This window comes from Palaemon carinicauda, chromosome 34, assembly GCF_036898095.1.
Source record: "Palaemon carinicauda isolate YSFRI2023 chromosome 34, ASM3689809v2, whole genome shotgun sequence".
NCBI lineage: Eukaryota > Metazoa > Arthropoda > Malacostraca > Decapoda > Palaemonidae > Palaemon > Palaemon carinicauda.
The window spans coordinates 78,318,860-78,343,518 of NC_090758.1; the positions used below are offsets into that span (position 1 = coordinate 78,318,860).

At 36.6% G+C, this 24,659-nt stretch overlaps 1 protein-coding gene across 1 annotated transcript in view; it reads right to left on the reverse strand.

Annotated features, from left to right (window-relative positions):
• Window positions 1-18,832, reverse strand: part of LOC137626498 (elongator complex protein 2-like) — a 29,549-nt gene extending 10,717 nt beyond the window's left edge. The window contains exons 1-8 of the mRNA XM_068357531.1: window positions 18,674-18,832; window positions 15,732-15,921; window positions 12,097-12,219; window positions 11,763-11,984; window positions 10,332-10,592; window positions 6,398-6,609; window positions 5,529-5,635; window positions 4,961-5,027 (exon numbers count right to left, since the gene is read on the reverse strand). Of these exons, the coding sequence (XP_068213632.1) occupies window positions 4,961-5,027; window positions 5,529-5,635; window positions 6,398-6,609; window positions 10,332-10,592; window positions 11,763-11,984; window positions 12,097-12,219; window positions 15,732-15,921; window positions 18,674-18,793 (1,302 nt within the window). The 5' untranslated portion in view covers window positions 18,794-18,832. The remainder of the gene's footprint in view (window positions 1-4,960; window positions 5,028-5,528; window positions 5,636-6,397; window positions 6,610-10,331; window positions 10,593-11,762; window positions 11,985-12,096; window positions 12,220-15,731; window positions 15,922-18,673) is intronic.
• Window positions 18,833-24,659: the final 5,827 nt, after the last annotated feature.

Below are 24,659 nucleotides of genomic sequence, written 5' to 3' on the forward strand. Positions count from 1 at the left end.
TAAGACCCTTTGTGTCCCGACTCGTGTGTCCCACGTGGTTACCGCGTGGTATCTCTGTGCTTTTCCCTTGTGTTCTCGCGTGTTCACTACCTTTCCTTGTGTTTCCCAAGTGAATTCCTTGTTTATTCCCTTCGTGCCTGTGTCTTGTGGTTGTGTACGATGGAGCAGATCCGCCGTTGTCCTGGGCCTAGAGCCGGAAAGTCGTGTGGAGCGTTCCTTTCCAAGCCAGAAGTGGACCCGCATTCCCTTTGCTCTTCCTGTAGAGGCAGAGTGTGCTCGCCGTCGGATACGTGCGATGAGTGTGTTAACTGGAATGAGATCCAGTGGGTGCGTTAAGGCACGAAAAAGAAGAAGTCATCGAAACGATCGCCCAGGAAGTCTAGCATCTCTGGTCGGTTGAGAGGAGATTACAGGTAACTCCTAAGAAAGTAGTTCGAGGTAAGTCTCTGTGTTGGAACAAATAATTTTCTGTAAATGCAAGGCACATATTTTACTACATGGGTACAGATCATATATTTGTTAAAGCAGTGACTGAGGGGAAATATTCTTATTAATAAATTAAATTCTTTAGTTTCCCCAAGTTTGGCTACACATCCAAGAGGGGAATAAAATCATCATCGTAAGCCATTGCTAGTTCACTGCAGGACAAGGGCCTCGGATATGTCTTTCCACTCCCCTAAAAAAAGGCCATAAGGCCTTTATTTAGCTTGTCAATCCATCATATTCTCTTCCTTCCCCTGCTTCGTTTGCAATCTCTAGGGACCCATTCTGTTATTCTTAATGTCCATCTATTATCTATCATTCTCATTATATGTCCTGCCCATGTTCGTTTTTTTTTTCTTCCATGTTAGAATATCCTCTTCTTTAGTTTGCTCTCGAATCCATGTTGCTCTTTCTTTATTTATTAGTGTTAATCCTATTATCATTATATCCCCGAGTTGTAACTTGCATGTTCAAACCGAAGTTTGAATTTTAATGTGATTCAATGTTAATATTTATACCTTCATTCAATAACAAACACCTTTTCATTATGCCAAGCTTCTAGTTAGGAACGTAGTGGCTACTGATTTATTCTGCTGAGTTTAAGGAACTGGTGATCTTTAGTAATCTGGCAATATGAATGTGGAACACAATTAGATTCCAAGTAACACAAGTACAGTAAAGTTAAAACAACATACTTGGTTGAAGATGCTCTATTCCTTATTCTATGGTAAGACAGTCATGGATGTTTGCAGCAGATTATAATGATGCAGTTCATCAAAGAATTACGAGTTGGAATCAATGAGAAAGGCAGCATTTACAGAGATCACCAAACTAAAATTCTACTTTCCAATGGGTTGCTTTAAATGTCTGTTCTTGAAGGAGAGGGAAAAATGGTAATAAAGTAAGATTCAAAGAATCTAACTTTAGATTAGGAAAAAACCAAAGGAGAAAGATGAAAAGATGAAAAAGCAGCGAGCAATGAAGATGGTGAAAAAAAAACCGACAGCAAAAAATATCTGATAACATCTGGGAAAAGGACAAAAACTACTAAACTCACTGAGAAGGAATGAATAATATATGGTATTATAAATTCATGAAATAAAAACCACCATCCCTCCTCAAGTGAAACACTGCGAATATAAATTTTCAACTTGTTATGATAGCCTAAGCTGTTACTTCAAAATCATAGCTCAAACACCATATGGGTAGATTTTAAAGGTCTAAGCATAAATTTTTTGAATTAGAGATTAGTTCACCACACATTCAGCTGGACTCCACAAGGCACTAGAAGAGTTGGAAGTCACAGGCCTACATGGCAGAGGACTATGAAGCACAAAGTAGGAGATGATGAATGGAGACATATTGAATTTAAAGCTCAAGATAGAGACGACTGGCGAAATCTAACAGAGGCCCTTTGCGTCAATATGCATTGAAGGAGATGATGATGACCACAAAATGTACTAAAATACTGGCATTACAGATACCAAAGAAATAGCTTTTCTTAACCCTTTTACCCCCACCATAAGGTTAAATTTCGAGCACATTTTGCTAAAAAATCTTTTAAAATTGCTCTAACAAGCTTAATTTTTGTCCTAGAAAGGTCAGGTTGGTCTCATTCTTTTGGAAAATGCCTGAAGGTTCTCGTAAAATTATCAAAAATATGTAAAAATATGAAATTAACAGTGTTTTGCAAGAACGTACCGGTACGTCCTTTGGGGGTGGTTAAAATGTTGAGAAAAGTGTTTACATCAGCCTACTAAGAGCTCTCAAAGTTTTAAAGGTGGAACTATTAGTATTATTACCATTATTGCTAGTCAAGGTACAACCCTGGTTGGAAAAGTAGAATACTACAAGCCCAAGGGCTCCAACAGGAAAAGCAGCCCAGTGAGGAGAGGAGATAAGGGAATACCAAATAAATAGTAATGAATGAAAAATATAAAATATTTTCAGAACAGTAACAACGTTAATATAGATTAGCCTTATACATACATATACCAAGGCACTTCCCCCAATTTTGGGGGGTAGCTGACATCAAACAAAAAGAAAGGGGACCTCTCCTCTCTACGTTCCTCCCAGCCTTATATCAACTATAAAGCGAGACGATGTTAATCTGTTCAACAGCAAAGAATTTACAAAATCATTGAACTTCTGAAGTTCCACCGAGTTAACTACCTGATTAGGAAGATTATACCACAATTTGGTCATTCCTAAAACAATACTTCTAGAATATTGTGTAGTATTATGCCTTACGATAGAGAAGGCATGATTGTTAAAATTAACTGCAAACCCAGTATTACGAAAAGGAGGGTACAGTCCGGGAAGATCTGGAAGCATAGGATGGTCAGAGATATGAAAAATCTTATGCAACATGCATAAAGAATTAACTGAAAGATAACGCCAGATTTTATTATTCAAATCAGGAATAAGGAATTTAACATACCCTAAGTTTCTATCCAACAAATCAATAAGCTGAAGACCAGACAGATCAATATTCGAAAAAAGGTAGAATGAAAGAATCCAAACTGATCACCAAAAATCTTCAAAAACTTTCTCAACATGACAATTTTTTTGTGGAATTGATGAAGAAACAGACCGAATGTATTTCTAAAAGGTAAATTTGTTATTAACCCTTTTACCCCCGGGGTATTTGGAAATTTCCAACCCTTAACCCCCAAGGGGTTATTTTTTTCCCAGCACATTTTGCAGTATATTTTTTTTTAAATTGCTCTAACAGCCTTAATTTTTGTCATAGAGAGGTCAGGTTGGTCTCATTCTCTTGGAAAATGCCCGAATTTTCTCAAAAAATTATCAAAAAATTTTTATAGCATTTTTTTGCAAGGACGTACCGGTACGTCCATGGGGGTAAAGGGATGGCTTTTGTGAAACGTACAAGTACGTCCTTTGGGGGTAAAAGGGTTAAGAATCACGCCAAGACTTTTATATGAGTTGTATATAGTTGACCTACTTACAGTATAATCAAACTTTGAAATTTGTTCGGTTTCAACTTCATCCCCCATAATTTGCACCATGCACTAATTTTACCTATATCTCTATTATGGGATTTACCACCTACAGGTCGACATTTACACGATGGAATTGATACAAAGAGAGTAGCATTGTCTGGATGGTAGAAGTTGCAAAATTGAATACTGCACACATATAGCCAACAAGAGCTGTTATATAAAAGAAATATACACCTATAGTTATCAAGAACAGTTACTAAAAAAAAGAAAATATAAAATGGAAAGTTAAATAAATCAACACAAGGTGTACAGTTATGCTAAGTGCATCCAAAATATGGGTGTTGAATAATCTGTTTCTTAACATCTGCAACAGAAAAGGTAACGGCATAATTACACTACTCATTGAAAGTGATGACTATGTAATCAATCTTTAACCCTTTTACCTCCAGGCTATTTGGAACTTTCCAACCCTTAACCCCCAGGCATTTTTTTTTTCAAGCACATTTTGCAATATATATTTTTTAAATTGCTCTAGCAGCCTTAATTTTCATCATAGAGAGGTCAGGTTGGTCTCATTCTTTTGAAAAATGCCTGAAGTTTCTCATAAAGTTATCAAAATATGCAAAAAAAAATGTAAATACCAGTTTTTTGCAAGGACGTACCAGTATGACCATGGGGGTAAAGGGATGAGTTTTGTGAAACGTACCAGTACGTCCATTGGGGGTAAAAGGGATGATAAAATGTAAGTTAAATTTACCCCTACTTCAACATCTAAGTGATAAAATCACCAGGAATTAAAGTACTTTAAGTGGCATTATGTCTTGAGGTATGCTAACAACAAACTCTGTTTACGGCACTTTGGTCTTTCCAATCTCCAGCTGTGTATTATATGTAAGAACTAGCAATCTTTCCTTTTTAAATCTCTTCATTAAACTCTTTGTCGATGTCTCACAGGATTTTAGATACAGGAGAGGGGGTTCCCAGCCCCCTCGTCCCGTCCCTTTTAGTCGCCTCTTACGACACGCAGGGATAACGTTGGCGCTATTCCAATTGTTTTTATGCCCCCACAACCACAGTGGACGGAGGTAGCAGCAGTAGGGGATTCAGCATTATGAAGCTTCATCTGTGGTGGATAATGTGGGAGGGTGGGCTGTGGCACCCTAGCAGTACCAGCTGAACTTGGTTGAGTCCCTTGTTAGGCTGGGAGGAACATAGAGAGTAGAGGTCCCCTTTTTGTTTTTGTTTCATTTGTTGATGACGGCTACCCCCCAAAATTGGGGGAAGTGCCTTGGTATATGGATGGATGGATTAAACTCATCAACAATATCCCAAACGTAGAGGAATAAATCCACAAAAATGCAACATAAGTTTTGATAAGCAACACACGCAATTCCGAAAACAGGGGAGCTCCAATTCTATGCAAAACTTGCCAGCGCTGCATAAGTTTCCCAACCACTCTTGACCTAAATAGAATTACTGAGCATCAAGTGATAAATGTTTCCTCATTTCCCTACCTTGTCTGAACTCCTCCAAGGGGCATGGAGTCGTGTTGTCTGGTCCTTACTGGTTGACAGGAGATATCTGAAAATAAAATCCTCAATATTACAATCATACAAATGATAAATCCTTCTTCACGATCATTAATGGTTCATGTCATTTTAATGAAACTAGTACTCTTTTCTCTCTTCTCTCTTGTAAACTTTCTGCCAAATTATTTGGCCCCTTTTCCACGATTCTCTGAGCCTCAACTACTGTACTCTCACATATAAATGTAATTACTTTTTTAGTTAATTCTTCCTCTCTCCTTATCATCACACGTAAAAACACATTCAATCTTTGAAGATTAAGTTTGAAATTGAGGGCACGCGACAAGAGGAAGAGAGGAACAGAGACAGTGGAGCTGAACGTAGCAGATGAAGAAGCTACATGTACTAGCTGTGATAAATATTACTCTATACAAACAAACAAATTTCACTAAACCACTTTCCCACCCAGAATAAAAAAGCAGACTCATTACAACATATTTCAATAAAAAAACTAAAGAGATAAAACCAGTTTGATCACAATCATCTATGTTTTTACCTTCCTTGGGGATCCCAAACTATATCGGTAACCTCCTTAAAATGACCTCCGACCACAACACAAGGCTCCCAGGAGTTATTCTGGTTTCTCCACATGTGTAACGCTCCCTGAGAGGAAAAGAACAGTATATAACCTTTGCCAAAAACTAAAAAAAAATAGATTTTTTTATTACAATTGTACAGTACAGAAATTCTTTAATAAAAGTAAAAAAAATTACTGAGGCTCCAAAACCATCTAGTACAACAATTAATCAAAAGTAGTTGGAGAATTAGTCACTGCAGACTTTTATTTCATTGTTTTAAGAAGGTGATGAATGCAAGAGTTGATGGGAGAAGTACAAGAGGAAGGCCAAGGTTTGGGTGGATGGATGGTGTTAAGAAAGCTCTGGGTGATAGGAGGATAGATGTGAGAGAGGCAAGAGAGCGTGCTAGAAATGGGAATGAATGGCGAGCGATTGTGTCGCAGTTCCGATAGGCCCTGCTGCTGCCTCCGATGCCTTAGATGACCGCGAAGGTAGCAGCAGTAGGGGATTCAGCATTGTGAAGCTTCATCTGTGGTGGATAATGTGGGAGGGTGGGCTGTGGCACCCTAGCAGTACCAGCTGAACTCGGTTGAGTCCCTTGTTAGGCTGGGAGGATTGTAGAGAGTAGAGGTCCCCTTTTTTATTTTGTTTCATTTGTTGATGTCGGCTACCCCACCAAAATTGGGGGAAGTGCCTTGGTATATGTATGTATGTATAAAGTACCTAACAAGACTGGATGGGCTCAAAATACTTTGCAATGACCTAATAACACCAAACACTTGGCAGTTACTCTACAACATGCAGTATGAATACCAAACACTTCATTTTTAAAATTTCTATTTATTACCTGATAACTGCAACCAAGGACATGGTTACTATCCGGGCTGAACTGACACGCGAAATACCCTTCCATGTTGCCTCCAACTTCTCCGAGACGAGCCATCTCGACCCATATCCCTCCGCCTTTATCGGCTCCTTCCTCGGGCTCCCAGATGATGATCGATCGATCTAACGTCTTGGAGCAGCTGAGAAGTCTGTAGGGTTGATGCCGAACATCGTCTGAAAATATCAAAGCGTACGGTAATAAAATATTTACAGGAATTAAGCTGACAATTCTATATGGTAGATCTTCCACTTGTGTAGTTAAATATCTTATATACTTCTTGATATTTCCCCATCTTATACATTTAACCAATAACTTTAACCCTTTTACCCCCAAAGGACGTACTGGTACATTTCACAAAGCTCATCCCTTTACACCCATGGACGTACCGGTACGTCCTTGCAAAAAACTGCTATTTACATTTTTTTTCATAATTTTGATAATTTTTTGAGAAACTTCTGGCATTTTCCAAAAGAATGAGACCAACCTGACCTCTCTATGATGAAAATTAAGGCTGTTAGAGCAATTTTTAAAAAATATACTGCAAAATGTGCTTGTAAAAAATAACCCCCTGGGGGTTAAGGGTTGGAAAGTTCCAAATAGCCTGGGGGTAAAAGGGTTAATCCTGACCAAATATTAAAGACCGTTTCTCCTTGATCTTTCGGGCTTCCCCACTGGTTGGAATACAGCTACGTCCAGGCTTACCACTTCCCAAACTGATGACTACTTTCCCCCATTTCTAGAAGTTTTATTCCAGCTTTGACCAAGGCATGGAATGATCTTCCTAATCGGGTAGTTGAATCGGTGGAAATTCAAAAGTTCAAACTTGCAGCGAATGGTTTTTACTTTGAACAGACTGACATGTATCTTTTTAATAGTTCATATTTGAAATAACTTTTAATGAATGGCGAGCGATTGTGACGCAGTTCCGGTAGGCCCTGCTGCTTCCTCCGATGCCTTAGATGACCGCGGAGGTAGCAGCAGTAGGGGATTCAGCATTATGAAGCTTCATCTGTGGTGGATAACAGGGGAGGGTGGGCTGTGGCACCCTAGCAGTACCAGCTGAACTCAGTTGAGTCCCTTGTTAGGCTGGGAGGGACGTAGAGAGTAGAGGTCCCCTTTTTGTTTTGTTTCATTTGTTGATGTCGGCTACCCCCCAAAATTGGGGGAAGTGCCTTGGTATATGTATGTATGTAATGTTTGTTTTTTAAAATATTTTATTTGACCTGTTCATTACCTCTTATATTGTTTAATGTATTTATTTCCTTATTTCCTTCCCTCACTAGGCTATTTTTCCCTGTTGAAGCCCTTGAGCTTATAGCATCTTGCTTTTCCAACTGGGGTTGTAGCTTAGCTAGTAGTAATAATAATAATAATACATACATATATACTGTATACCAAGGCACTTCCCCCAATAATAATAATAATCTGCTTCATCTTGACTACCTAATAGCCACCTCATGGTTTGGTGTTCCTGTCACTTACAAGAATGCATCCCTGAGTGTGAGTTTTCTTACGTGTTCAATATATTTCAGCATATCTCCACAACAGCTTGTGATAAAAAAACAATTGACATACCACTGAAGGAGACGAAATTCAACAACTGTTGACTTTGTTTTCATTTAGTAAGAAGGCTGGGAGGAACGTAGTAGAGGTCCCCTTTTTTTGTTTTTGTTTCATTTGTTGATGTCGGCTACCCCCCAAAATTGGGGGAAGTGCCTTGGTATATGTATGTATGTAAGAAGACAGTCTCTGCTACCAATGTTATTTCCTGCTGTGTCGAAAGTCTACAGGTCTTTGTCACATTCATCGCAAAGCAATATTTCGTCTTGTGGTAAAAAACACTCGAGATTCTACTGTTGAAGATGAAATTTAACAACCGTTGATTTTGTTTTTCATTTAGTAAGAAGACAGTCCCTGCTATCAATACAGTTTCCTGCAGTGTCGAAAGTCTAAAGGACTTTGTCACATTCATCGCAAAGCAATAGTTCGTTGTGTCCTCCTTAGTTAAGTTCGGTCACCAAAGCCAGACATTAAACCTCGATTCGTTTTTCATACGAACTCATATCAATTTCCAGCCTCGACTCGTAAAGAGAATTGTGCCATTACTTTACAACTGGAACATTGTAAACCTCCAACAGCTGATAGTTTTCATTTTGAATACAAGTGAGGTTTACTCAATATACAAACAGTTGAGAGCAACAATGTCGCAAAGATTCAAACTATGTGAAACATGCAACGGCAAGCTTAAGCAGGTTTTTCTACTACCAGCGCTGGAGAACAAGAGATAAAAAAAAGCAATAGCATTAGTGTATGAGTGTGCATGAAACACGTGGGGTACAATATCAATTTCTACATACTGTGTATTAACAATTGCATATCAAATCATCTTAACCCTTTTACCCCCAGGCTATTTGGATTTTTTTCAAGCACATTTTGCAGTGTATTTTTTTTAAATTGCTCTAACAGCCTTAATTTTCGTCATAGAGAGGTCAGGTTGGTCTCATTCTCTTGCAAAATGCCTGAAGATTCTCAAAAAATTATAAAAAATATGCAAAAAAAATTTAAATAGCAGTGTTTTGCAAGAACGTACCGGTACGTCCATGGGGGTAAAGGGATGAGTTTTGTGAAACGTACTAGTACGTCCTTTGGGGGTAAAAGGGTTAATGGTTATTTGATGCGCATAATAAGTTCTATTTGCACTTCTTTTTATTTCTATTAATTTCTTCCATACGGTTATTCAATGTATGTACTGAGGATATTATGCAAGGCACTGGCTATTGGGTATGTTATATATGAATGTATGAGCATAATGAAAATTAACATTCAACATTTCTCCTAACTAAAGGGTTAGTACCACTTGATAAAGAATTCTGTATGGTTATAATACCTATCAACTAAGGCGCTTCCCCAATTTTTGGGGGTAGCAGACATAAAAAAAAAAAAAAAAAAAAAGGGGAATTTCTGGGCTCGACTTGTGTCACTCCTTGAAATGCTCCTCTAGCACCATTTCTAAGGCATAGTTATTGCTGAATATACCAGAGAAAAAGAGATGTATGGAATGCCAGGAATAAACCTAGCTTGCTCACTCTTTGAGTGTCGGTATAGAAAACTGGGGCGTGATAGAGCCACGACCATAGGTCCCTCTCCAATTAGACCTGGAATTTTCTTCTCTTAGCTCCTCCTTTATTTTACCTGTTCATTACTACTTATATTGTTTACTGTATTTATTTCCTTATTTCCTTCCCTCATTTGGCTATTTTTTCCTGTTGAAGCCCTTGAGCTTATAGCAGCTTGCTTTTCCAACTAGGGTTGTAGCCTAGCTAGTAGTAATAATAATAATAATACATACATATACCAAGGCACTGCTAGGGTTCCACAGCCCACTTTCCCCCCCGTTATCATAACACATTCAAAGAACTCTACGTAATGTTTCCTGAGTCTGCTACTTCTACCAGAATTTGTTTTTTCTTGGCTTCTCTTGATTAAAGAGACAAGGAGGACCCTTTTCACCGGGCGTCACAGGTATCTCCCCAGAAATAGATTTTTCCTTCGTCAAAATCCCTTTTTTAGCAAGACCAATTTCAACATGGCAACATATTCAGTTATACAAATATACAGCTATACACAAATTCCAAACAAATATACTAAAGGTTAAAGGTGTCTGGTTTCAGTTCCAGTTCCAGTTCCATCAGAATAGATGCTCACCAGACCGTCAGCCATGCAAGCCCAATCCCCCACTGTGGTGCCCTACCACAGCAGTAGCCTCCCCAGTAAACAGCTTAAACTCACGGCCCTGGGCGGGGATCGATCTCTTCGTTACCACTGTACTAGCCAGGAGGCTATCATGAACACTTGGATTCCATGCGCATTGAACACCAAGTGATACACTACTCACCTTTAATAATCGGACAAGCCCAACGCACTTCTGATATTAAGCCCTCATGGCCGGCCAAGATAGTATCGAGCAACACGGATATCGTCACGTCTTTGTCCCCGGAGCTTGGCTTGACTCGGAACACGACGCTGCGCAGCCGCAGAACTTTGCTTTCCCTGTCTTCCGCATCCTTCACGTCGTCTTCTTTCTCCAGCACCGAGACTTTCCAGACGCGAACGGAGGAGTCCTTCGAACCGCTGGCTAGCAGTAATCCGCCATTATCTGAAAGGTGGTAATATTTATGCTCAAAATGCATTAAAAAAAAGTAAAAGAGCAACCTGAATATTTTCAACATTTTACTCAAGTCTAAGGACCTTGCCTTTTTTCATATGTTGACTGTGAATAAATCTAGATTATAATAAAAATCATAACTAGAATTGCGATCTTTATCTGGTTCAACTCCAAAACTCAATGGGTTCATCCAAAGCATAATAGCTATCAGTTGTTAGAATTTGGTGAAAATCAAGCAAGACATTTTAACATAATCCTGCAAACAGACAAACAAATATAACTAAATAAATGGAGGTCATTTCATAAACACCTTAGCAGAGGTAATGAATTCATAATCTAACATACTTTTTCATTCCAATGCATATTTAGTTTTTCACATTAAATATTCTCTTTACTGTAATAAATTCAAAAAGTGGGTTATCAACTTTATGTGGTCTTAAGTATTTTCTGCCTCAATTCCCATCTGGTTTAGATTACATTTCCTGCTATTAATTATTATTTTTGGCAATTCCTAAGGGTCTTTTGTCATACAACTAGTCTGACTAATTTCTTATCTCCCTTCATTACACCTAACCATACTGATTTCTTTTATTTCCGCTGGACACCTCACCCCTCTGTAACATACGACATACTGATTTCTTTTCTTCGCACTGGACACCTCACCCCTCTGTAACATACGACATACTGATTTCTTTTCTTCCCGCTGGACACCTCACCCCTCTGTAACATACGACATACTGATTTCTTTTCTTCCCGCTGGACACCTCACCCCTCTGTAACATACGACATACTGATTTCTTTTCTTCCCGCTGGACACCTCACCCCTCTGTAACATACGACATACTGATTTCTTTTCTTCCCGCTGGACACCTCACCCCTCTGTAACATACGACATACTGATTTCTTTTCTTCCCGCTGGACACCTCACCCCTCTGTAACATACGACATACTGATTTCTTTTCTTCCCGCTGGACACCTCATCCCTCTGTAACATACGACATACTGATTTCTTTTCTTCCCGCTGGACACCTCACCCCTCTGTAACATACGACATACTGATTTCTTTTCTTCCCGCTGGACACCTCACCCCTCTGCAACATACGACGTAACAGGTAAACAATAAAGATCCTAAATCAAGCAAACAAGATCTCGGAAACTCACCTTCTCGCATAATGTCAAGCGAAGTCACCCAGTCTTCGTGACCGTTAAGAACCGCTTCCGGAAAATAGTCGCCTAAACTGTCGCACGTGAACACGTGTATCCGGCTGTCGTGATCGCCGCACAGGAGCATCGGATGCTTGGCCTCTTCGATCTTCACCAGGAGGAGGCTCGTGACGAACGTGCGTCTCGGGAGACGGAAGGTCTTCCTGCATTCTTTTTCCCCTGAGGACGTGCATGGAATTAACAAAAGGCACAATATGTACTACCAACTAAAACATTAAATCTTCATGGAATTAGGAGCCTTGATTGTATAACTACAATTTCACGACCGTACCTGTTACAGGGCAGACGATCCAACAGGCGGCCATGTCGGTAACGGCCGTCACGACGAGAAGCTTCTCCTTCCCGTCTTCGTGGATAACCAATCCATCGGACATAACTACACCTTCGCTGTGTTCTGGAAATAAGAAAAAGAAAAATCAATTTAGTATTAATGAATTTCTATTTATATTGTACTACTAGGCAAGCAGTTAATTCTAATAGCCAGGCCTTCTCCATCATGAGGCTCAATACTACACAGTATTCTAGAAGTTTTATTCCAGCTGTGACCAAGTTGTGGAATGATCTTCCTAATAGGGTAGTTGAATCGGTAGAACTTCAAAAGTTCAAAGTTGGAGCAAATGCTTTTTTGTTGACCAGACGGACATGAGTCTTTTTATAGTTTATTTATGACATATCTGTCTTTGACGTTGTTAATAGTTTATGTATGACATACTGTATCTGTTTTGACATTGTTGCCTTTTTTAGAATGATTTATTGTTAATTTGTTCTCTTCATTTATTTATTTCCTTATTTCCTTTCCTCACTGGGCTATTTTTTCCTATTGGGGCCCCTGGGCTTATAGCATCTTGCTTTTCCAACTAGGGTTGTAGCTTGGATAGTAATAATAATAATAATAATAATAATCAGTCAGGTCTCCCTTTTTTTCCATTTTTACCAACACTCCTAACTCCCATTCATCAGGTTTTGCCTCTTCATGCCACATTCTATTCAAGTACCATATGTGGATGAGGTCATGATGAGGGGCAGATGGAGAGGGTTTGGGCATGCTCTTTGCACTCCACAAGAGAGATTAGTTCACCAAACGTTCAGCTGGGCTACACAAGGCACTAGAAGAGTTAGAAGATCCAGGTCTACACGGCTGAGGACTATGAAGCAGGAAGTAGATGATGATGAATGGAGAAGTATTGAATTTAAAGCTCAAGATAGAGGTGACTGGCGAAATCTAACCGAGGCCCTTTGCATCAAAAGGCGTAGGAGGTGATGATGATGATGATGATTTATATTGTAATTAGTTTAATGCCTAGAGACTACTGGATCATATTTTTACTCATAAGGCTTAATCAAATTAATTTGCTCTTCAGTGAGAGAGAAAAATTAGAGTTAAAGAATTTGGAAAACTTGGTCATTATTACCATTTTTATTAATAGTAATATAGTTTACCAAACTCTCAACTGGGCTCCTCAAGGCACTAGAAGAGTTGGAAGACCCAGGCCTACAAGGCTGAGGACTATGAATCGCTAAGCTGGAGATGATGATTGGAGAAGTATTGATTTAAAAGCTCAAGATAGAGGTGACTGGCGCAATCTAACCGAGGCCCTTTGCGGCAATATGCATAGGTGATGATGATAATTATTACTACTAAACTGTTCAATCAAAACAAATCACACAAAATTATATAAATGTCAAGAACGACACCGAAAAATCCAATTGTGGAACCACACCGGGTCAGCTGATTTCATTCTTTCATCATTCAGTCCAGGTACAGACGACTACTTACACTCAAATGTGTGGTTATGGGAGAGTATAGAGGAGGAAGTGCTAATGTACGAGTGATTACTATACTCAAGTAGGGATGTCTGTATATCTAAATTTAAGAAATTATCGCTGTACTCATCTATTACAACAACTTTTTAAAGTAAACTGTTGTATTACTAAGATGTCAAACGTATTCTTGAGCATCGAGGAGTTTGATCACTTTCAGCAATCAAAAACACCGGTAGAATATAGACCTTATAAATTATGACCCAATGGTGTGTATCTTTTGGGTGGCATTACTTATATTTCAAATATGTATCACTTTACTTTCTAAAGCTTTTATTAATTCATTTCACTAGCCATGGGATTCCTTCAGCCACAGTCGACAGATTCCACTCTATACCACTTTATTTCTCTATACCTTACCTCTGTCATTTCTTCAATTCACTCATGAAAAAGTCAAGCAATTCATTTCCTTAGCTTATTATTATTCAAGCAATTCATTTCCTTGGCTTATTATTATTATTATTATTACTATCCAAGCTACAACCCCAATTGGAAAAGCAAGATACTATAAGCCCAGGGGACCCAACAGGGAAAAATAGCCCAGTGAGGAAAGGGAATAAAGAAATAAATAAATGAAAAGAACAAATTAATAATAAATCATTCTAAAAAAAGTAACAACGTCAAATCAGATATGTCAAATATAAACTATTAACAACGTCAAAAACAAATATGTCATATATAAATTATAAAAGGACTCGTGTCTGCCTGGTCAACAAAAAAACATTTGCTCCAACTTTGAACTTTTGAAGTTCTACTGATTCAACTACCCGATTAGGAAGAGTATCCAGACCCTACCTTTAATCACCACACTTGTAACAAGCTTGCAACATCTCACTCGTAACCTGTACGAGTGATTCTACATATGATGACCATCTAAAGTCAATAGGACTCTTGATCTTCAGTGTCCTCCTGACACCAATACTACAACAGAGTAATTAGTTTTATCATGCCAGCAACTTGAACCGAGTGATACTCCTTCCTCGAGGGCAGTGGTTCCCAACCTTTTTCCTGACATTTCCCCCTGCACCCAGTGCAACCCTCCAGATTTCCCCCTTCATGTGTATGAGGGAAAGAGTAGTTGAAACACACTGTGATGACTTACTAATTTATTTTTCCATTATACAAATATACTGATAAACAAATAGTTACAGAGTAAAATGGATAGAGAGCGGTTAGTAACAACTAACCGCATAGCCATAGAGAGCGGCTAGTGGCAAAATAAAAGGACTTCTGTTTATTTTTCTAATTCAAAATTGCATTAGTGAGAAGGTTGAGGCTGCTTCTTGTGCACCAGTCTCTCTCTCTCTCTCTCTCTCTCTCTCTCTCTCTCTCTCTCTCTCTCTCTCTCTCTCTCTCTCTCTCTCTCTCTCTCTCTCTCAAACATGATCAAATACATCTGATATTTTTTTAGTTAGTAGGTAGTGTAATTATTTCCCCCCTGGTAGCTTCAAATTTCCCCCAGGTTGGGAACCACTGCTCTAGGGGCTTTTAACTATGGCTGAATAATGTTAAACATTTTTTACCCCAAGGTAATTCAAAATGACGTGTTTCTACACACACAGCAATCAAACACAAAAATTATCCACATTCAGCACTACTGTAATTTATGATAAACTTCAATACATTCTACGAGAGTACTGTACAAAATATGCAACCGCCTTACGTTATAATATCTCCTAAAACCAAGCAGCGATCCACTTAATCAATAGCCAAACTTCAAAATAAGAAAGATGGAAACAAGATTTGAGCTTATACAATATTCTCATTAGAAGGATGTTTGGCTCCTTCGTAAACTTTTAGGTATAATTCTTCTAAATATCAAAGAAAAATGGCTTAAGTGAGGTAAAGATCTTTATTTAAAATTTGGTTTTCTTAAAAATCAATAAAATTGGGCAAAGTAAAAGCAGAGTATAGAAGATATAATATAATGCTTAAGTAGGCGTTTATTTCTTTTACATATTATGGCAATGAAGTATAATGAAGTCTGGTATTTTATGATTAAAAGCATGCAAGCAGGTTCTAATGTACAATGGAAAACAAGATTTTCAAGTATAGATTGAATAAAATACGAGGCACTAATCTTACCTAAAGTTGTAATGCATTTCAGCGTACGGAGCCCCTCGACTTCTTCGTTACTCAGGGTCCAAACTACAGCCAGTGAATCCGATCCTGTGCTGATCAACGTCTGTCCGGTTGAAGGGCTCGGATGAATCCATCGCACCGAGGTAATCTTACCCTTGTGTACTTTGGGTGATGCTCCAACAACATTGCTGTCCTGAAATTGAGAGTAAAATCTTAGATCTACATCTGACTGAAATCTAAAAACCTGTTCACTTTACTAACTTAACCCTTTTACCCCCAAAGGACGTACTGGTATGTTTCACAAAACTCATCCCTTTACCCCCATGGACGTACCGGTACATCCTTGCAAAAAAATGCTATAAATTTTTTTTTTCATATTTTTGATGTTTTGAAAAATTTCAGGCATTTTCCAAGAGAATGAGACCAACATAACCTCTCTATGACAAAAAATTAAGGCTGTTAGAGCAATTTAAAATAAATATACTGCAAAATGTGCTGGGGAAAAAATAACCCCTTGGGGGGTTAAGGGTTGGAAATTTCCAAAGAGCCTGGGGGTAAAAGGGTTAAAAGTTGTAGATTATAAGATTGGGTTTTAGTAGAAATGGACTTCAAAAGGCTGTATCAACTGTTCATACAATAACATTTCACCCTGCTCACCCCTCAAGAATCTGAAAATTGTCTTGTTTTTTTTATATATGCATTGATATGTTTGACTGAATACTTTGAATAATGAAGGAAATGACAACATTTCATTTTGTTGTAGCTATGGCAGAGGCAGTGGCTAGCCCTTCTGGCGTTAATTTTTACAAAGACCCAACTCCTTGATTGTGTGCAATGCAATGTTGGTTATGACAAATTTTATCATTAAGAGAATTGCTACATATTGCGCAGCCAACAAATCGTGTCGACACGAAAATCGTTACAGATGGCTTCAAACTGTTGGAATCTAGATTTATGTCTACTTTAGGCTCCAGAGCCTTTACATGTGCGGCCCCAAGACTATATAATAAGCTCCCATGAAACATTCGAATGATTGAAGACATTGAGGCTTTCAAGAGGAAACTGAAGACTTTCTTATTTCACGAGTCTTTGACAGTGACGATTTAACAGTAAATGAACAATACGCGATATGAAACGTTAAATACTCTGAACGAACAAGGTAAAACGACAGTGGAGGTCCTGTAGAGAGTGGGGTTCTCCTGCTGTATGGGACTGGAAAAGCAGGCATTAAAGTAAAGTAAGTAAAGCATTTTTCTAGTAGAGGTATTGAATTAGTAGTTGAATATGCTCAACGACATAATTCGATTTTTAAGGAAAAGTGTTACTATAGGAACGCCTTTATGTGTGATCGCTCTGTACTGTACTGACGAAAGGACAAGAGGGAAGTACATTCTATTTTGAAACAGCGTAATTTCATCTGTGTCAGCAATTGACTATGATAACATTGCTCCTGGTTCAGTGTATAGGAATTATTGCTCATGTGAAAGCAAAATGCCACCTATTTTCACTGCAAATAAATACTTGATTATCTGAAAGAAATAATAATCAATAAGGTTAGCATGGGCAACTCAGCATGCCATTACATAGGAGCTCAAAGTTTTTCTTTTTCCGCACAAGCGAGCGCGCGGCGGAGCAAAAACCATTAGGTTTCTAAATACATCCTCGTTCTTAGACGGGGTTTTCAGTCTATTTGCTGTTGAAATGAGGGTAAAATTCAGCGAAAGCGCATTATTTAAAACAGGAAAATCTGCGGTGCCTTTATATATCAGCGGCCAGTTCCTCCCACGCATTAAAAATGTACATAAACTAAAGTAAATTTTCCCCCACTAATTTAATCTACGAGCCATGTCCTTACCTACTTAACTGACGTATTCCTAGACGGCTGTCATCATACATACAGTACATGTGGCCGTTGTCATACATAAACCCCAAAATTGCTTTTGGGGTGTATGTATGATAGCAGCCACCTGTATTATTACTATCATTATTACTAGACAAGCTACAACCCTAGTTGGAAAAGCAAGATGCTAAAGCCCAAAGGCTACAACAGGGAAAAATAGCTAAGTGAGGAAAGGAAACAAGGAAATGTATTAAATAGCAAAGTGAGTGAGGAAAGGAAACAAGGAAATGTATTATTATGGCTGACTTAGAATATGGCAGGGTAAGGGGGTTTGCTGGGGGCGGGGCGTCAGCCCCCGTTAGGTATGTAGGTAAGGACACGGCTTGTAGGTTAGGTTAGGGGGGAAAGTTTAGGTCCATTTTTAATCAACGCATGAGGAACTGGCCGCTTATATACAAAGGATCCCTGCTTTTTTCTGTTCAAAACATTGATCAGTCCTTAACTATAATTATACCACTATACCTAACCTAACTTAGGAGCCTTTGTAGGGTGAAGGCCAGATCCCGTAGAAAACGGGAATATTCTGAACTGTGGCCGTCGTTCTAAAACGATTTTGGCGGGAGAAGCTAACTTATAAAGACCTACCTAACCTATGCTAAAAGCCGTGTCCTTACCCAGGGGGGCTGCTGCCACCCCCCCCCCCTACACAAAATATTTAAGATCCGTAGACCATTTCCAAACGTTTTTATTCTATACAAGATAACAGTCGGTGCGATAATAAGCAAATTAGGACTCTTGGACGTAGCGCTACAAACTACCCTTCTGTTCAAAGCGTTGTTCAGTCCTTAACTATAATAATAGCAATATACCTAACCTAACTTAGATCGCCATGTCCATATTTCCATGGGGCAATGACCCAAAGCTACGTTCAGTGTTAATAGCAAATGTTATAATGGAAATAATCCTAGAAACAACACCAAATTTTCATATAAAATGCAATTTATGAATAACCGGTCATTTAAAGTTACTTTATGGGATTCGAAATATTGTACACTGAACATGCTTATTTAATATTATTACTTAATATACAGTTCTCTAAACCTACCTTAGGATCAAACAGTAATATTCCCGTATCGGCGGCATAAGCAACTGTATCCTCGGCCCAGGAAATACACCTGGGGGTTTGATTAACACCCGATGACAGGTATTTCACACAGGCGGCCATAGTCACGCTACACTGTTTACGGTCACCCTGTGACGTCACAAATGTCAACAACGCAGCCAGCTTATGTCGAACAAGTGACCAGCATACAGAAATGAAAATTATAATTATATAGCTTTTTAAATTAGCTAGAATTATAAATTATATCTCTAAATAATTAGTAATTAATTTAGTTTATTCTTGTAATATTAAAATACTTCTTGATTACATAATTATGTGGAATTTATCAATTGTAAGATGACTTTTCTATACGCTCAAGAATAAAAGCTGTCTTGGAATCCTCCTCTAGTAAAATGTAAACAACTGATCTCATATCTACCTAGATTGCTTCATCAATGTGAATTTTATTATTATTATTAAAATTATTATTATTATTATTATTATTATTATTATTATTATTATTATTATTAGATAAGCTACAACCCTAGATGGAGAAGCAGGATACTATAAGCCCAAGGGCTCCAACAGAGAAAAAATAGCCCAGTGAGGAAAAGTAGTAAACTACAAGAGAAGTAATGAACATTATTATTATTATTATTATTATTATTATTATTATTATTATTATTATTATTATTATTATTATTATTATTATTATGTCATAAATGAGACTGCTATAGCAGGAGGAAGACTAAGGGTCGTGAAAGAGATAGAAGAGGGAATATATGATAAGTTGAAGAAAAATTTGGAAGCAATTAAAGTGGGTGGAATTAATAGGTGGATGGAAGATATATATATATATATATATATATATATATATATATATATATATATATATATATATATATATATATATATATATATATATATATATGAATGATAAAATATTCAAGAGAATGGGAAGGGAAGAAATCAAGACAAAGGTGGAAAAATTGGGTCGCAAAAGATGGAGAGAAGAGATAAAAGCTGTTTGGAAATTTATGCAAAATAGTATATCAAGTAGATGAAATGTTTTATGACAAACTAGACTCTGTTAAACTGCTAAAGTTAACTATTAAATAATATGAAAAGATATGTAAGAGGAAGTGTGTTATTATTATTATTATTATTATTATTATTATTATTATTATTATTATTACTAGCCAATATACAACCCTAGTTGGAAAACCAGAATGCTACAAGCCCAAGGGCTTCAATAGAGAAAACAGCCCAGTGAGGAAATGAAGTAGAATAGAAAATAGACAATATAAATGCAATGAATCAGATCAGTCATATATAAACTATAAAATGAAACTTGTGTTAACCTGTTCTACAAAAAAGAATTTACAAAAAGCTTAAACTTCCGAAGTTCCACTGATTCAATTGCTAGATGAGGAAGGTCTTCCCACAGTCTGGTCACAGGTGGAAGGAAATTTTCTCTAGAATGCTGTGTAGTATTGTGCCTTAAAATGGAAAAGGCAGGACTCTTAGGATTAACTGCATAACTAGGACTACGTATAGGATGGTACAGTCTTGGATGATCCGAATCATGAAAAATCCTATGCAAACATGAATAAAGGACTATTTGAACGACGGTGCAAGATATTATATCTTGATTAGTAATACGAAAATTAATAGACTGTAAGTTTTTATACAGCAAATTAAGATGAGAATCAGAAGCTGAAGACCAGACAGGAGAACAACTCGAATGAAGGTAAAATGGAAGAATTAAAACATTTCATAACGATAGATTGATCACCGAAGCTTAAGATTTTCTTAATAAGCAATTCTGTTTTTTTTTTTCTGTATGCAACTGAAGAAGAAATAGAAGCCCTAGCCCATTTTTGGGTTTACTATAGGAATGGCAGCAGCTATATGAAGAGGAAGAGTAACATAATAGGAAATTATTCAAAGAAAAAGGAATAGAATAAGGAAGGAAAAAGAAGAATATAAAAAGTCCAAACTGACCACAATAGGTTACCAAAACGGACTATTATTATTATCATCATTATTATTATTATTATTATTTTTATTATTATTATTATTATTATTATTATTATTATTAACTGCTGAGCTACAACCCTAGTTGGAAAAGCAGGATGCTATAAGCCCAGGGGCCCCAACAAGGAAAATAGCCTGGTGAGGAAAGGAAACAAGGGAAAATAAAATATTTTTAAGAAGAGCAACAACAATAAAATAAATATTTCCCAAATAAACTATAAAGACATTAACATAACAAGAGGAAGAGAAACAAGATAGAATAGTGTGCCCGAGTGTACCCTCAAGCCAGAGAACTCTAACCCAAGACAGTGGAAGACCATGATACAGAGGCTATGGCACTACCCAAGACTAGAGAACAATAGTTTGATTTTGGAGTGTCCTTCTCCCAGAAGAGCTGCTTACCATAGCTAAAGAGTCTCTTCTACCCTTACCAAGAGGAAAGTGGCCACTGAACAATTACAGTGCAGTAGTTAACCCCTTAAGGGAAGAAGAATGGTTTGGTAATCTCAGTGTTGTCAGGTGTATGAGGACAGAGGAGAATCTGTAAAGAATAGGCCAGACCATTCGGTGTCTGTGTAGGCAAAGGGGAAGAACCGTAATCAGAGAGAGGGATTCAATGTAGTACTGTGTGGCCAGTCAAAGGACCCCATAACTCTCTAGCGGTAGTATCTCGACGGGCGGCTGGTGCCCTGGCAGGGCGTTAATCTATCTCATTTCAAGATAAAATGAAAAGTGAAGATTAAGAATTTCATTATCAATTTATCTATGGTACATGAAAATAAGATTAATCATAATAATAAGAATAAGCTTAGAAGCTTTGCAACTATCTATAAGGCGATAGAGTGCCCACATACTTATTTTGCGGAGTGAGTAATTAGTGACCAGGAACCAGGAACCAGGAACCAGGACATGTCTTATAATAAAAATAAACTTTATGTTAGTTGCCTTTATCTGATTTTTATTTCAATTAACAAATCATCCAAATTTCCAGCTTTTAGCAATGGGTCACCCTGGGTTGAAATTATTAGTTTTATTATTATTATTATTATTATTATTATTATTATTATTATTATTATTATTATTGTTGTTGTTGTTGTTGTTATTTTTATTATTACTATTATTATTATTATTATTATTTCTAGTTGGAAAAGCAAGATACTATAAGCCCAAGGGCTCCAACAGGGAAAAATAGCCCAGTGAGGAAAGGAAATAAGGAAATAAATAAACGATACGAGAAGTAATGGACAATTACAATAAAATATTTTAAAAACATTAACAACATTAAAACAGACATTTAATGTATAAATTATAAAAAGACTTATGTCAGCCTGTTCAACATAAAATCATTTGCTACAAGTTTGAAATTTTGAAGTTCTACCGATTCAACTACATATGAAGTGACTTATGTAGTTTTTGGAGAGAGAGAGAGAGAGAGAGAGAGAGAGAGAGAGAGAGAGAGAGAGAGAGAGAGAGAGAGAGAGAGAGATTCCTTTATGATCAGAACTTCTATACGACCCAGGATCTAAAAATATTTCTTTAACTCGAAGCAAAACCAGACATTGACATAATTAACTGCTTTCAATAATTGAAAGAATGGAAGTCACAATAGTGACAAAACTCATTAAATTTAACATATTTTTAAGTACAGAATACTGGCATTTTCTCCAATTTACACGACTGTTCGATCAAAATGTCAAAATAGTTCGTGTATATATATATATATATATATATATATATATATATATATATATATATATATATATATACATATATATATATGTGTGTGTGTGTGTGTGTGTGTGTGTATATACAGCATACACGAGTACATACATAATTTTAAATAAACATGCATACAAATACATATTCAGTACATATATTTATAGTATATATATATATATATATATATATATATATATATATATATATATATATATATATATATATATATTTATATATATATAAACATAATATTACACTTGTAAATACACACATGCACACACAGACAGACATTATTATTATTATTATTATTATTATTATTATTATTATTATTATTATTATTATTATTATTATTATTATTATTATTATTATTATTATTATTATTATTATCAAAAGCAGTAAAGTTGTAACCTCAGCTGGAAAACTGAATATTATAAGCCCAAGGTATACAATAGAATTACTAATTCAATACGAAAAAAGAATGAATAAAATATAATATAAATGAAATAATAGATATAAGAGATAAATATTAATAAAGAGGAAAAAAATATGTATAATTTAAAAGTGGGACTTAACAATGAAAGTATGGAGTATAAAATAAAAAGTAGTATTTGGATAGTATTTAAAACTATTGTTGAAATATATCAATGGTAAAAGAAATTATTAATTTTGTTATATATATACATTTTTATCTAGGTACGAACAAAAACAGTACTGTATACCTCGTCCCTAAAGAACTTAAGCATATTTACTTGTTTATACCATGTTTACACACAAACAAACACAAAAACCAGCATCCAGATGTTAACTAGCAACCCATGACGTCCATAATAAATCCCCTGGCCAAAGCCCAAATTATTCTTTTGGACATTTTCATGGGGAAAGAGCAAATTATGAATAGGAATAAGGGTAACTGCGATAAAGATCGCACAGAAAACGGGAAGATGTAAACACCAGATAAGCAGCCAGTAACGAGACGCGAACAATGTGACGTCATTAACCGGCTCGGCCTATCAGGCAGAGTTGCCAGATTTTCTGAATGGGAAAAGGCCAACTTATAATCAACCACAGCTTTAAAAGGCCAACTCATTATTAGAAAAAGGCCAAAAATATAGTATTTAAAACCCACATTTTATTTCATGATATTACTAAAGGCCAACTAATTTAGAAAAAGGATAATTTTGAGATTTTTTGGCCTGAAAAAAGGCCAAACTGGCAACTCTGCTATCAGGGGCCATCTCGCTATACAGATGCCAGATGTCGCCAAATGGATTGCCGTGATATTTTTGGTTAATTATTTATAATATAGATTTTGTGATGTGTCTATAAATGTCTAAAATGTCTAATCTTACGATTTTACTTTTCGTTTTAGGTCTAAGTCTAATAGAGGATTTCTAAATGTAATTTTAATCTGTAGGCCTATAATGTAGCCAATCTTATTTTACAATTTACCAGTTATTTAACTGAAAAAAAAGTTTTTATACAATTTAATAACTTTATAAACAATTTTTATTTGTTAATCTATAATTTAATATAAAAACCGTGGTTTTACTAATTAGGCCTCTCGGAAAATAATAGGCTTACCCTGGTCCTTTGATTAGGGAAAATAGCATCACAACTACTTTAATAATATCTATATAGAGAGACAAATTAAGACTTGCGTAACATTCTCTCTCTCTCTCTCTCTCTCTCTCTCTCTCTCTCTCTCTCTCTCTCTCTCTCTCTCTCTCTCATAACGCATCAAAGTGAGCGCTATAGCGGAACGACACCTGGACTCCTCATCGTTCGAAATCATAACTTTGACTCTGGCTTCGGCTGACAATTCCAACAACATCATCTTTAAAATATATATCTAGTTTTATTATATTCATTCTAAGTATTAAATATATATATAATTAATTATATTCTCTTAATAAACAAGCAAAGAATGTAAATAACTGCATACGATTACTAAACGAAGCCAAAAACCAAAGCGTTCGAACACCCGGGAAGGTTCTCCTATGACGTCACACCCCAGAAGGGTTTCCAATGACGTCACTAGAGTGATATATTAGAACCGCCCGATTTCCTTCGACAGACAAATTGCTGTTAATAACCGAATTTTTGGGGCATTTAATAAATGAAATAGACCGTTTTTAATAGCTAAGCATATTGGAAATATATTTTAACATTAATTAACGTTGTTAATAAATATATTTTAACATTATTTAACGTTGTTAATAAGATATATTTACTA